This window comes from Chaetura pelagica, unplaced genomic scaffold, assembly GCF_000747805.2.
Source record: "Chaetura pelagica isolate M959 unplaced genomic scaffold, ChaPel_1.0 scaffold174, whole genome shotgun sequence".
Classification (NCBI taxonomy): Eukaryota; Metazoa; Chordata; class Aves; order Apodiformes; family Apodidae; genus Chaetura; species Chaetura pelagica.
This window is the reverse complement of record NW_009953722.1, coordinates 577,872-593,314: the sequence shown is the minus strand read 5'-3', so window position 1 is coordinate 593,314 and position 15,443 is coordinate 577,872. Positions and strand designations below refer to the sequence as shown.

At 40.3% G+C, this 15,443-nt stretch overlaps 1 protein-coding gene across 4 annotated transcripts in view; it reads right to left on the bottom strand.

Moving 5' to 3' along the window:
• The window catches only part of EPHA7 (EPH receptor A7), a 158,783-nt gene extending 143,340 nt beyond the window's left edge, over positions 1-15,443 (bottom strand). For 3 of the 4 annotated variants that reach the window (XM_010000492.1, XM_010000489.1, XM_010000490.1), the window contains exons 1-3: positions 15,261-15,357; positions 10,548-10,612; positions 5,510-6,179 (exon numbers count right to left, since the gene is read on the bottom strand). In XM_010000492.1, the coding sequence (XP_009998794.1) occupies positions 5,510-6,179; positions 10,548-10,612; positions 15,261-15,357 (832 nt within the window). Of the gene's footprint in view, positions 1-5,509; positions 6,180-10,547; positions 10,613-15,260 lie in introns of all 4 variants that reach the window. The other variant, XM_010000491.1, reaches the window with a different exon arrangement.

Sequence of the window (15,443 nt, the reverse complement as noted above, 5' to 3'; positions counted from 1 at the left end):
TGCATCCAACAGCATTATCCAACAATATCAGTTCTAGGATCTGGGCTCCTGATTGCCCACCTGCATGTGCTATTTCACTCCTGTCAGCTATTTTAGAGCTAAACAACTGGTTCATTGAAAACTAAACATTTTAGTAGCTCTGCAGTGAATTCATTTTAGGAATCACTCTGATGGCATTATGGATGAGAAGTAGCTGGTTTCAACTGACTTCACCACTTGATCACTAACATAACATCACCTTGCTTCTCACATATCTTTGTGTCACACTTGAAAGAGGATGCTGTATCACCAAAACTACCATGGCCTATTATCACATTAATCAAACTAATTCAAACACTTCAGGCAAAGGAACACTACAAAAAAATAATTGTATCTTAGGGTCAAAAGGCAACACAGAGGAGACTGGGAAAATGGGCTATGAAGCATGAAGGCACCAGTTTCTTCAGGTGGTGGCTATCCCCAACCACTGAGAACATAAGCTGTTTTTTATTATTAAATTCTTCAAAGAGGATATATTTAACAGTGGACATAGCTCCTCTGCTCTTCTGTGCTGACACATCCAAAGACTGAAGAACATGAAAAAAGTAGGTCCAGAAACACTAATGACTCAGGAAGACCGATAAATCTGGGAAAATAATCCTCTTTATGATCACTAGAGTTCTAATAGAAAGAAAAAGCAAAAAAAAAACCATCTTTTTACCCCATCTCTCTGACAGGAAGGGCAGTTAGAAGTCTCCAGGGTGAAACACAGACAAGACAACTTTCTAGAAAATCCAAAGGGGGCTGGAAGCAGAAATGACAACTCAGCATTTTGTAGTAGAAAGATGTTCAGTATTCTTAACCATCTAGCTAGAAAATCTTACTTTCCCATAAAAGTATTTTTGAACCCTGCTAGAACCCTTTGGAAAGATATTTACATAATTTTATTCTTTTTTTTTTTTAATCAAATAGTACCTGGGACCCAATATCAGATCACATTGACCTTTCTTTAAAAAGGGACAGAAAAATTATTTAATATTTTAGGGGATTAAAAGGGAAGGAAGAAGACATTCTCCTGTTGAACTTTCATTGCCTTCAGAGAAAACGACAGGACTCAGATACCCTTATTCTCTGCTCTGGCTCAATTTGCTAAGAATAATTACATTCTCTTCCCTAGGGTAATTCTGGAGGCAAATGAAAGACAGGTAACTCTCCTTTGAAAAAGGAAACCTTTAGACTCTTGCTGATACAAATGCCATGGAGAAAGTTTTCTACTGTTTTTCCCTTCACAATGCAAAACATTTTCAAGTCAAATACACATAAATGCCAACATAGGTTACTCAAGCTGCAGGTCACCCACAGCTTTTAGGACACATTACCTCAGTTAACTCTACATCCAATTAATAGTATGTGCAAGTTGTGCTTTTTAGAAGCATGGTAACATTTTTTTAACTATAACTTCATCCCATTTCCCCCCTTTATTCATTGACCTCTACTAGTAAATCTGTGGCACATCAGCTCCTTAGTGGAGTAATACTAAAAATCTGAAAAAAACACACAGTAACATTTTTTTAACTGTAACTTCATCCCATTTCCCCCTTTTATTCATTGACCTCTACTAGTAAATTTGTGGCACATCAGTTTCTAAGTGGAGTAATACTAAAAATCCCAAAACAAACAAAAATAAATAATGAAACAAATAAAAACCACAATAACCTCATGTACTTTACCAAAATTTGCCAAGCATAAGGCAAATTCAGTTTCTGGATCTGTTAGCAAATTTTCAGAAAGTCAAGATATAAAAGTTTGTCCCAAGAAGAAAAAAAAGAAGGAACAGATGAAGCTGGCAGTCTGGCACAGCATACAGCTCATCGACAAAGTCTGGAAAGAAAGCCTGTATCTCCCTTTTTTTCCACACCAAGATAAAATGTACAAATAGCTATAATCCTCTCCCTATTTTGGGACCAATAAAACTACTGTTAATGCATATGGTATTATAAAAAGTTTAACAGTAAAATGCACCCATTTGGCTTTCCCTAGAAATCTGAATTTTTTTACTTGGTGCCAAATCATCTATGTAATTTCTCAGTTCAGTCATATTAAGAGATGCTTCCTACCTTGTGAAATATCACTCTACTGCTCCGATTGAATAAATGTAATTTGCTCCCTCTCCACCCCCAACTAACATGAAACAGATGGAAAATACATTACACTAGAAGTTTTCAAAGAATTATTTTGTCCTTCAGATACCCAGCACTGATCACACTGTGGTCCTTACAAGCACAGCAGATCAACTGGACTCCACTGTGAGGAAAAAAATGGTAGATCTATTGGGAGTCTGTTGCAGCTAGTGAGAATTTTATTGGGGTTTTGTGGTTGGGGCTTTTTTTTGTAACAAGAGATGCAACACGTGACGTTGGAAGAACTAAATATTTCCAAGTACCTGTCTGGTACCTTTGCTAGGCACGTTTCAAGACAATCCCTTAAAATGTACAACTTCCACACCTAACCCTAGTGCCAAAAAGCAGACATACACCAGCACTGAATCTGCAGTTCAAAGTTTGGACGCTTATCTAGTCTCCTCATGCCTGTTTCACCCAGCTTAAAGATTTTCTTAAACTGATAATTAAGAGCTCTCAGGAATCCCCCTCTCTCATGTATGTTACTGTGATAGTCCACTAAGGTAGCACAGGCTCCTTGGCAAGTAGTAAGTGTACATCCAAATAAACCCCAAACATCCGTTCAGCTTGAAAGATCTAGCACCACTGAAGGAAGACATCAGAGCTCAGCTTCCAGGCTATGTGTTTCACTATTTATTATTGTTTTCTTCTTTATCCTTCCCAGCTTTACCAACTACTTGCTTTCATGTAAATACTATAACAAAAAAAAAAATCTTTCGGCAACACATCCAGTGCAGAGTTGTGTATAAAACAAAATTCACTTGTTTTACTATCTGACCCAAATAAATTTCGCACACAGGAGAGAAGCCATATGCAAAAGGAATACATCTGTCAATCACAGCCAGCCAATCAAGCCAGTGTAAGACAAATAAAAATCCCCACTGAGTTACAGCCTGAAGACCTACATGGAACTACAGTATGGCCATCTACTCCTATCTTTGCTACAATGCAGACAGATAAGACATTCTTCTGTATTTTTAAAAGACCTTCCCATTGTGTTAATTCAGCTGAGCTAGCAAGCGTGAGAGAGGAATCACAGGCTTCTGCCCATCCTGACAGCACGCAATGCTTTCTGCCATGAAAGAAGTCACACAGCATGCCAGGTACAAAGTATTCGCAGAAGTGAGCCCTCAGACAGGGCTATAAAAGCTCTGGGTTAAGGAAGCACACGCCAGCTTGCTTCTGCTTGATCTGTTACACAGCTTGACAGTAACAGATAGCCAGCTGCATTAGTGTCAATGTTCAGATAAGTTTCTCTCAATATCTGTCACAAAAAACAGACGCAGTATCAGTGTGCCAGCTGTATTATCGGTCACTACATAGTTGATCATACTTAATAACATCCCCAAGCACAGACAAGTCTAACAACTATCACAGACAGCAATTACTATTGCACACCACAGTCACCTGGATCCTTCTGACTGGGATTCTGAGCCTGCCTCCCACCTTTTCCCTCTCAAATATGCTAACTTGCCTCAATATGGAGCCAAAGTTTGTTTTGAAACTCTTAACAGGATCACTGAAAGAAAAGAGGAAAAATACGAGAAATTATCCCCTGGACCATTTCCAGAGTAGTGCATTCTCTTAGCAAGTGCTTTGGAAGCAAGCCAAAAATGGGAAGCATTCTTGCAAATAAGCTCACTACTATACTTGATTACAAGTTATCATTTAATTCTTTTGTCAACATCAGCACAGTTAGAAATTAAGAAACCTGTTTAATAAACAAGTTACTTGAATTCCAGTTACCAAACACCAACTTCTTTTCTATGCATCCCACCACAACTCACTGAGTTCCTGCATCCCACCCACTTCCCAACATACACTGCTTTCTTTTTTGGATACCTTCTCTCCTTTATTGAAATTCAAATAAAATCAGTATATTAATTAAATCAACCATTAATAGGTCTGTAATCAAGAGCAAGTTAACTAAGGAAAGGAAAAAAGTCCGTTGCTCCAAAAAAAAATACCATTCAAAAACCTCAAAACATTTATATGGGACACAGTGTTTAAAATTTTTAATGGAGCTTGAATTTAGTCTACTGAGTGGCTTTGTGGGTGCAGTTTTTCATGTTACAATTACTCCTAATGAGATCACCCTCCACAGCATATGAGCTCTCAAACCTTCCCAAATGAACAATGAAAGATTTGTACAAGGCTACAAAGGATTCACATCAACTCCACTCACTTCATCTTGTACCAAATTTCATGATGAAAATTCATCAAGAATACAATTGGCTTTTTTCCTGAGGACAGATTATTCATAATTAGATATATTTATTTTTCATTTAGGATGTTTGTAATGCTCTGTAGGGCATTCTGAAGTCCTCACACAGACACCCTGGACTCAGTGACTGTTATCAGATTTGTTTTTGAGGTTCTGTAGGTTTCTCCTCTTCAGAGACTTGTGGGATTTTTTTTCCAGTTTTTTACAATATTTCTCACCAACAAATGTCTGCCTAACTTACAGTAAACATACAATAATACATAACTCCATGTGTCATTTTATGACAAAAAATTACAGACCTTTTGAAAATACCTGTCTTCAAACAAACTGCCTATTCTCTTTATTTTACTGTAAGCAAAGAATGAAATATTCTTTCTCACACTAAGCAGAAGAGTCCTACACATGCATCCCCAGTGACAGCAAGGCTAACGAACTAGGTAACTGAACCAGTCTTAATCAGAAAGTACAATTCAGTTGTCCCTGATTTGCAAGTATTTTCAGCTAATCACCATGATTCCACAGAAAGCCAAAAATTAAGAGTCAGCTTTGTGCAAAAAAGATATTGTAGATAGGAAAACATACTATACTCTTGAAACTTGATATTCTGTTTGAAAGATCAAAAATTATACTCTTTGTTCTGACTTTGTACGCACTTATGACACAAACCTCTGCCTCAGGTTTCACTGTGCATGTATTCTTCCAATTGCTAACCACACCTCATTCTTCCTCAGTTTTAGTTTCCTTGCAATTTTGTCACAGAACATGTGAAAGAACAAACTGTTTAACTACTCATATCTGATATTATTAATATAATGTTCTGTCATAGGTATGACTTGCTCAGCAAGTAACATAACAATAACCAGTTTAAAATGCTAATCCTGAATCTATGCTTCATACAACGTTAAATTTGCTTGTTTAAATTTTAAAATGCAGTACGCAACTGCTGTTTTCCATATCAAGAAGAGCTGACTGCTTTGGATTAGCCAGTGTAAAGTTTACAGATTGAGGATCCAAAAGCTTTAAAAGTACACCGATGATGTATCTCTCTTAAATTATAAAAAAATTTAAATGCTGGTAGAACATGATATATAATGTACATAATAAAACAAGTTGCATGCTTACTTACGTTCACATGTGTCTCCTTTTTGCTGGTATCCTGCTTTGCAGATACATTTTCCAATAGGCACTAACCATTCTCCCTCTGCGCTGCAGTGCATCTTCGGCGAGTTCTCCGCCTCCTCCTCTGCACTGCTGACACAAGTTCCTCGTACTTCAACTAAAGAGGAAAACTCTGAGCCAGTCACTGTGTCAGGAAAAATAGCTAAGTTCTCAATGATGGACCAGCACTTCTTGTAGTAGACTTTGACAGAGACCAAAGCAATACAGGCCCCTACATCCTGAAATGCAAGATAGAATCCTTTTTTGGACAAAGGTCCAATTTCTCTCACCTCTGTGTTAAGTTTCATTTTTCTCTCCCCAAGATCACCCTGGGTAAAACTTTCATCTGCTGCAATAGTGTCTATTTTTACATATTGGTTTTCTCGGATATTCCTGCCAATGTCGTAGTCTGTTTCATAATAATACAAGTTAAAAGTTTCTTTACAAGTCCCCAGAACTCCAGGAAGACTGTTACAATCCCTCAGAGTGAATTTCAGTTCTACAAAAATCCTTTGTGCATTGCTTTTTGCAATCCAGTTAGTCCGAAGCCAGTTGTTTTGGTTTGACTCCATCACCTGGCATACCTGGTATGTTCGTATAGGAGTGTAGTTTTCATCCAGTCCACTAATTTCTTCCCACTAAAACAATAACAAACAATTAGTAATACAAAACAAGTACACCACCAGATGTAACTATTGCGTAAATCTCCTCCTTTTTTACAATATGATTTCACACACAAAAAAAAATTAAAAAATAAGAAAAAAATGGTTATGTTAAAATACTCTTAAACACTCAAATGAAGAAAATACGTATTACCACAGCTGCAGGCTCTTTCTCCCTCAGCGTCTTTCCCACCTAACAGTAACTTCTAAAAATCATTGTCATGTCATGGGAACAGCTGTAAAGGGGAGGCTTCAGAGAACATTATTCAATGTATCAAGTTCTGACTACACACTCAGCTCTCCCACATTTCATTAAGGTCATGACAGTTTTGGGGAAGCAAAGACCAGAAGGAGGGAGGCAGCTTCACTTCCAGAGAAACCTAAAATCAGTGAAGTCTTAGAAACTGAAATTGCCTACTTTTACAGTACACAGAACTTGTCTACATAAAACTTCCAGTTAAACTTTCAGTTGTACACAAAGCATGAGACCAAGTCCTAAAACTTGTGTCATATGATTTTCACTCCTATATGATGAAAGCTGCACAGAGAGGGAGGACTGGAGAAAATGGACAGCATTTAAAAACTGAAAGCAAGAAAATATTCTGGTTGCCCCTTTTTTGTTCAGTCCATTTTCTGTTCAACTTACAAACCAAAGAAGGTAAGTAGGAGCTCTTTGCCTCACATTTTGTTCAGTGACTTGCATCCACGTTAAACGGAGCAAACTTCATTTACTTGGGAGTTCAAATGAACCATGAGATTGCATACATAATTAAGGACAACCCACGTGACTGAAAGTTCTCTGGTTCAAAGCCTCGTTTTTGTTGTTGTTCACTCTTTAGGATAACAACTCTGTAACTGACTGGTAAGCCTGTAACTGCCCCATGGTCTTTAAGTGCCTCAGGTGACGTGGGAATTTGCACCTCCAGCAAAGGCAAACCTGCCACTGAAATCAACCAGGTAGATCTACCCAGATGCAACCAACACAAGATCTGCCTCTCACCTTTTTTCACAGTTCTTGTAACAGTTAATTCACTGCAGAAATGGCAGCTGTAATAAACTGGGGGAGGGGGAGAGTTGAGCTACCCTCACCCAATGATACAGACAGCCATGACTTCTACATACGGCACTTAGGCCTCTGGCCCTGTGTCAATAATGCACTTAAGCTCACGCTTAAGATCAATGACAGTACTTATGAGCTTAATGGTAAGCATCTGCTTAAGCGATTTGTGGGACTAGCATACGCAGCACCTCTGCAGGACTGGAGCACCCGTTGACATTCCTTATGCTGGTAACCAAGCATGGAAGGCATTGGTTTTCCAGACTAGAAGCCATGCAGTATACAGTACTTTGCAAGCCTATTTAACAGCAAATGAGATCATTTTATGTCGATCTACTGCTCCAAGAAAAAGCAGATGTGGTTGAATTGACACTGGAAGTTATCACCACAAGATACATCACGGCTGCAGATCCTGAAACACACAGAAGCTGTAAATATCAAAGGCCTACAGTTTGCATAGATGTGGTATGTGTGGTATTACATATGCATATCGTATTAAATTATTGAAATATTTTATTAAATGCTCATGGAGTTAACTGAACTGATTGCATATGGAACTGTATTAAACTCAGAACAGAAAATGTTCTATCTTCATAATAGGTTTATTAGATCTGAATCAGTAAGATTTCCCTTCCTCCAGAATAACTAGTTTTAACAAGGAAAGGAAAAAGGGGCCCTGAATGGAGGCTTTTGGCTCTTCACACCGAAGGAAAAAAATTGTAAAGTAAAACAAACAAAAAACCACACAAAAACCCCGTCAAAGATAACAAAAAAGGCATGAAGCCTAAAATTTAATTGATTTTCATGTTCTCCATTTCACATGAGATAGTGTCCGAGTTTTTGTTTTGAGTTAAATTTGGATTTTTTTGTTTGTTTTTTTATCTTGTGTAAGCAGTCATCCCTCAAAACACCAAACCAGATTCTGTGCTGAGATAGTACAGTTAGATGACATAGCGTATCTCTGAAGTGAAAGTAACTCTAAGGCACCACACCACAGAATCTGGCTCCTCAGGTTTTGATGTGGACTGCTCCATCAAAACACATCCCCACCCACAAAGAAAAAAAAACACAACTCAGAAAGCAAGACACAAAAAAAACCACCAAAAAACCACCACCAAGCCAACTACATTTAACAAAATCAAAACATTTTTCATAATACAATCACAAATGAGCCCTCCTGGAGTCAAAAGCCTGCTTCATGAGACTAGGTAGCATCAGACAGATTCTTATGCTACAGTCAAGGAACACAACACAAAGCACTAAACTGAGATAGTAAATCCTACTTTATGTTATCCCTAGCATTAAATGCTTAAGGCTAGCTTTCCATACTTTCCCAAAGTCATGGTATATGATCTTCCTAAAAAAATAAGGAAATAGGATTTATGATTCAATTCTGTAATCACAGAGCTACTAGTCCATTGGAGGTGTACCTGCTTCTCTGCAGTACTCTTCAATATCAGTACTTCAGAATATGTTTTCACCTACACTACCTAAGGCCATGTTTCATTAAAGTCTTTCTAAAGTGATCAGTTCTGTGATAGCTTTTACAGCAAGAAAATTCAAATTTTCTTTGTCCTGATGCAACATATGGTGACAGATGTGCAATTCTATCTGAACGTGTACTTGTTCAATTGGTTTCAATATATGGTATTTTAACTTCTTAGTTATCTTAACAATGTTTGAGACCATAGTTAGATGCAATGTTTGCAGCTGAATGAGGCATTTAATGAGGGTCTGGCTGACATATTCTGTACTGGGATGATGCAGTAGTTTCACTCCAGAAGATTTTCTGTGTTTATTCCATTAAGTTTTTACCGCATGGCAGAAAATTTAGTAATTAAAACTAGAAAAATAGTTATTTTCACAATTATTAAGATAGTACTTTTCTATTAATATACAGGCAATTATTTCTGAGAGTTCTCATGCATACGATTCTGGTAATTAATTTTGCTTCATTTTAATTCCAGATTGAAACTGGCTTCTACCCCTACAAGTTGCATTTTACTATTTGCTGAGTTTTATTTTACTTTTATCTTTAAATATGTTGACACATGTAACATGTGTTGACATGTCTTTCATTATCTACAGGCTAGCCTAATATAATTGCCACCAAGCTAATCTTTCAAACACCTCTAGTAAAGGCTTCAATCAGTGCAAAACACTAATGCCAAGGTTATTAGCCATCATACATGTTGAGCTCACATTACATTCCTTCTGAAGCCCTTAGATTGGTTTCCAGTCTATGCTTGTATTGATTTTACGATCCTGCTTTTAAAGAAAGACACTTTCAGATTTTCATTCTTCTTATTTAAAGGATTTGTTACACTTTTATATCCCTACTCACACTTCACGCTCTTCTGGCTCCACATTTCTTAATGCGCTGAAGATTAAGGGCCTGATTCTTGTTCTTGCAACGAGCTGCAATGGATTTATCAAACCTGCTTCCATGGGTAAGAACCGTTCTTTTAATTTATGTTTTGTCAGACTGAGTTGAAGTAGGACTGAACTAAAGTAGAACAATATACCCATTATATCTTTTTGAAAATGTTCTTCCACAAGGCTTGAGGAAGGGGTTTTATACCTCTTTTAATTCAGGCTGAAAGAAGCATTTCTCAACTTCACATATATAATAAATAAGACAATAACATCGCCATTTTTAAACTTCTTGGGTTTTACAAAGATGTACTTAACAATGGTACATCTCATGGAGATTAATTTATAAGCAAGCTGGAGGTGGCCTTAACCACATAATTTGTGCCTAGTTCTACATATCAAGCTCCTCGAGACTTGGGGATGTCTCTAGTTTGGAACACCAGTTCAAACACATCTGCAGCATAAATGTTTTTATTTTAGAGCACTTCAATCTGTGCTATTCAATTACAAAGAAAACATCGTAAACAAATTTATGATCACCCATTATACAGAAAATGAAAAACAGATTTTTAGTAAGTTTCCACACAGAAGTAAATCTGCTGTTCCTAAGGATGAAAACGTGATTTAAAATATGGTCTTATAAAGAGCTTTCTGGTACAGCACAACGGATTACACTATGAAACATAAAGCTACCAAGAACATTTAGGTGAGTTTCTAAAGAGACTCCTCCTGTACATTTTTGCACTGTAATCTGATGCATGTTTCATTCCATTCTAAACATGAAAAACCCGTAAACACTTGGTACAATTACTGAGAGAAATATGAGGGGAAGTTAGTTTAAAGCAAGCCTTTCAATTGGTTTGGTAAAGTAACTACTCGTCTTTAGGAACTTCTTGTTTGCCTGGAATACTCACCCCGTTGGGAGGAGAGGAAATCCATTCCAACTCTGTCTGTTGTGCTTTAGAGTCCAGCAATATTACTAAAACAGAAAAAAAAAAGAATTTTCACAGCTTGCTAAATATAACAAGTGGGAATAAAAAACTAAAGAATAAAGTCTGAATCTTAAAAAGTGATGAGATTAAAATTTTTGTACAAAGTCATTTTGTTTTCATATTATTTTAAAAAAATCTGCAAACACAATTATGTATATACTTGTAAATTGATGACTGCGTTTTTATGCACCATACACATATAAACAGATATACATTAGTCTTTAAAATTTCATTGCTTAGATCAAAGTATCGTTATTTCTTAGTGCTCTAAAGTGTTACTAATCAGTCATTAAGATCCATGCTGCCTTCATCTCCTTTGTCAGAAGAAGGACATTTCCAATATGCTGTTTATTACAATAAGCTGAAAATAAACAAACACACACCAACATTTCAACACTTTTCCAAGCTGATTTAGACAGGACTAATTTATACCTTACCAGGAGTTGCACTGCAATTCTATAAAGAAATAACAACCAGGAATACAGAAAATAAAGGACTCTGCTATTACCTCACACTTTGCATACACAAAACACTACATATGCAGAATCAGACTAATTGACTCTAAGGTAATGGCTTGACTAAAATCTTCATGTCATTATATTCTAGTGACACTTCTATACAAAAAGCCATCAGTTCCAGTAGCACCAGAATTACTTTCAGCTAAAGGTAACCCTGTCTTCAAAAGTGGTTAATCAGAGACTAACAAACCAACTCTTACATACTCTACAGTACCTATTGGAGGCTGCATTACTGATGTTCTGTTACCTCTAGACTTACGTTTCTATATATATGTTTAATATTTCATTTATAGTTACAAGCTTCTCTTTTAGCATATTATTATTAGGTTTTGTGGGACTTTCAAATGGTATATATGTTAATCTATGATGTCTGGGGAAAAAAAAAAAAAAAGAGAGAGAGAGAGAAAGAGAGAGAGAGAGAGAAAGAGATAGAAAGAGAGAGAGAAAGAGAGAGAGAGAGAGAAAGAGATAGAAAGAGAGAGAGAAAGAGAGAGAGAAAGAAAGAGAGAAAGAAAGAAAGAGAGAGAGAAAGAAAGAGAGAAAGAGAGAGAGAAAGAAAGAGAGAAAGAGAGAAAGAAAGAGAGAGAGAGAAAGAAAGAAGGAGAGAGAGAAAGAAAGAGAGAAAGAGAGAGAGAAAGAAAGAAAGAGAGAAAGAGAGAAAGAAAGAAAGAGAGAGAGAGAAAGAGAGAGAGAAAGAAAGAAAGAGAGAAAGAAAGAGAGAAAGAGAGAGAGAAAGAGAGAAAGAAAGAGAGAGAGAAAAAGAAAGAAAGAAAGGAAGAAAGGAAGAAAGGAAGAAAGAAAGAAAGAAAGAAAGAAAGAAAGAAAGAAAGAAAGAAAGAAAGAAAGAAAGAAAGAAAGAAAGAAAGAAAGAAAGAAAGAAAGAAAGAAAGAAAGAAAGAAAGAAAGAAAGAAAGAAAGAAAGAAAGAAAGAAAGAAAGAAAGAAAGAAAGAAAGAAAGAAAGAAAGAAAGAAAGAAAGAGAGAAAGATTTGCTATAAAACCTTTTTTCAAACAGCCAAAGCTGTCAAGTGATCAACCATATATCTAGGTTTGATACACTTTGAAGATTCTTTCTTCAAAGCTGCACTTTTAACTCTCTACTTCTATTTGATTAAAACAGTGAAATTCCTAGTTTAAATCTATTTGGTATATATTTAGCTATAAAGCTATTTATAACTTTATACGTAACATTAAAGTACTGATATTTCAATGCATGATTTAAGGCTGTAACTTGAACTAACTTTTGTCAGGTCTTTTGAAATTGTTTTAGTTCTGGCTTTGGCCCTTTATCCTGGTATAACTTAAAAAAATCTCAGTGACTTGTTAGAAAGATGAGATGACTAAAAAAGTTATTTAAAGGTTCAGGCAGCAATATCTGGAATGTTAGCTGAACACAAAACAGTAGCTTCCAGGCCTGTATTCCAGTAATAAAGTGGAACTACTCATTAAGGAAGTTTGATAGCCTCTTTCTAGAAAGATTATCTACTTATTTCATTAAGCTTGGATTCAAGGGGCTTTACTTTGTAACACTCTCTATAGAAAAGCAGGTGGTGTATGTGGTGGTTTGTCAACCGAGTATTTCTAATGGTCCTGGAATAAAGGTACCACGGAATTTTAACCATGTCAGCACCAGCACAAACGTCCCATGTAGGCAATTCATTATGCTTTTTATTTGGCACCAATTCTCCATCACATAGCAACGGTTGGGCACATGCCAGCACGAAAATACGTCAAACAAACAAACAAACAAATAAAGCCCCGCTCTGCAAACACCACTCGCCAAGAAAACGCCGCGTTTCTGGGTGGCACCGAAAGTTGCCGGGGAAGAGCCTTCCAAGCCCGCGGCTGGTGCAGCGCTGGGAAGCAACGTGGAGGGGAGACTGCGGGGGGATCCACAGCCACCCGCGAGCGGAGCACACCGAGATTCCCGGCGCGCTCCCTCCGCGGGGGCGCAACGGGCCCGCGCTCCGCGCCGGAGAGACACGCTGCTCGGGGCCCCTCTCCGCGGCGCGACGAGACTAGAGCGAAAGGAGGGTTAACACCGGCGTGCGAAGCGCGGGGTCGCGGGAACGGGGCTCCACAGGCCTCCGCGCAGGCGGGGAGCCGCGGCCGCGCACCCACGCCGAGCGCTGCACAGAGTAGCGCGCACAGAGTACCGCAGTTGCCCCCCGGACAAGACATGTCCCCCCACCACCACTCCCACCCCTCGAGGGGAGCGGTTCGCAGCGCCCCCGCGTCTCCGTTCGCCCCGAGGGTCCCGGCCACGGCGCTGGCAGAGGACTCCGCAGGTAACGCGGTCACCCTCTCGCTTGGAGATCTAGACCGACTTTGCCCGGCTCCTCTCCCCATCTCACAGAAGCTTTTATTTAGCTACAGAAGGGAAACATGGAAAACTTTTTCAGCCTCTCCCCCCATCCCTCTTCCGTACGCCGGCGAGGTGCGGTGGAAAACCACGCGGGGCTACTGGTGCCGCCACCGGCTCTTCGGCGAGGCCGGGGGGGAAGCCGCAAAGGAACTTTGTTCTTTTCCCTCGCTCTTTCTTCCAGTGGAGTTTTCTGCGCTTGCAGCAGGTAGCCGCTATCAATCCTTGTCTGCCGCTCGCCCCCTCCTGACCCTCCTTTGGCTAGGCTGCTTTTCCCCAAACACACGCACATTATACACACACTGACACGCAGAGATGCAGATGTACACGCATCCATACACTCACTACACACACACACACGAGGCAGACCACTGCCGGGAGGCACCCGCGCAGCCCCGACGGCAGCGCAATCTGCAGGGCAGAGCGGGGCCGCCCCCCCCCCGCCTGCCTCCCTGGCCCTTCTCCGCTTTTCACCCCACGGCCACTCACTACTACTCGCCGTGGGGGGGGATCTCTGCGTTTTACAGCCTCTCCACATAAACTTTCGAAATGCTGCTAAAGACAGGCTCTGTCTTCTTTCCCCCTCAAGCCTCGCCATCGCCTTCTTCTCTTAAGGGCAGAGGACATTTTAATGGAGGGATAATTTTAAGCTCCAGCTACAGGCTCGAAATGGTATTTTACTGCATGCCAGCGGTTTGATGAAAAATACTGATGGATCCTGCTGGGGGGGGGGAGAAAGCCCCAAATGCATACATATGCAGAGACACCGAGCAAGACCCTGACTCCCCCTTCCCTGTCGTCGTCGTGTCCCTCCTCACCCCCCGAAGATGAAGACCGACCTTGGCCTTTGGCTGTCAAACGCGGGCAGGGCACTCCTTTACATCATTGGAATTTTCCTCAGAGTGAGAAAAGAGATTCCCAGATGGACTTTGTCAATAGATTTTATACACCTTCATCGGCCTTTGATAGAAATCTGCCTGTTTTCTCTCCGTGCGCGGAGGAAACAAATGTCCGGGGTTCGCCTTACAAAGATACCGGTGTTGGATTGATGGGAACCGGGAAGCCCCGCTGTGATACGCAGCTCGTGTAAAAACATCCATCCCCAAACCTCTCCCTCTTGCCGAGGGAGAACACACACGTTACAGAGACACGGTACCAAGATGTATGTACCCTCTAGAGGCATGCTCAGCCTGCATGGCCGGGAGGTACAAAACTGGACCCCGATGCTCCATCCCACGGTCTGTGCATAGCCCCGCGGGGCCGGAGCACCGCAGGCCCCCGACGGGCAGCGGTGCGGGCTTGCCCCGAGCCGTGCAGTGCCTCCCCCGAAACGTCCCGAGCCCTGCAAGTGGTCCCCCAGCCCCTGCAGCTGCCGCCCGGAGAGCAGAGAGGTAACCCGCCCTCCCTAGACCTCGGCGGGATGATTAAAGCTGCCACAGGAAAGTCAGGCTCCTGTGCCTGTGTCCCCAGCCCCATGCCTTTTCATCACGTGCAAATGCCTCCCAAACCTCGCTCCTGAGAGCAAAGGCAGTTGTCCCGGTCTCTCACACGTACAGACTCACACCCCCAGTGAATGCCTCGTTTTTTCCTTCCCTCCATCTCGACTAAAAAATATTTTTTTAATTTATTTTTTTTTTGTAAGGGGGGCTGCCAAGCAGCTGGCAGCGCCAGCAGGTCCTCCGCTCAGCCACCGCACACACTTCGTGTGCAAAAAACAATAAATAAACTCAAAGTTTTGTCTTCCGCATCACCTTACCTTCTTTTGCAGCCTGTGCCTCCCCCGTGTGTGCAAAGCGGAACAGCCAGACGGAGCACAAAATAATCCAAGGAGGGAGCCTACTTTGGAAAACCATGGTGCAGGAGCGGGGCGATTTGATATTTCTAGCTATATATTTCTAGACACTGCCGCTGCCGCCGCTTGGTGGGTGCTAGAGGACGG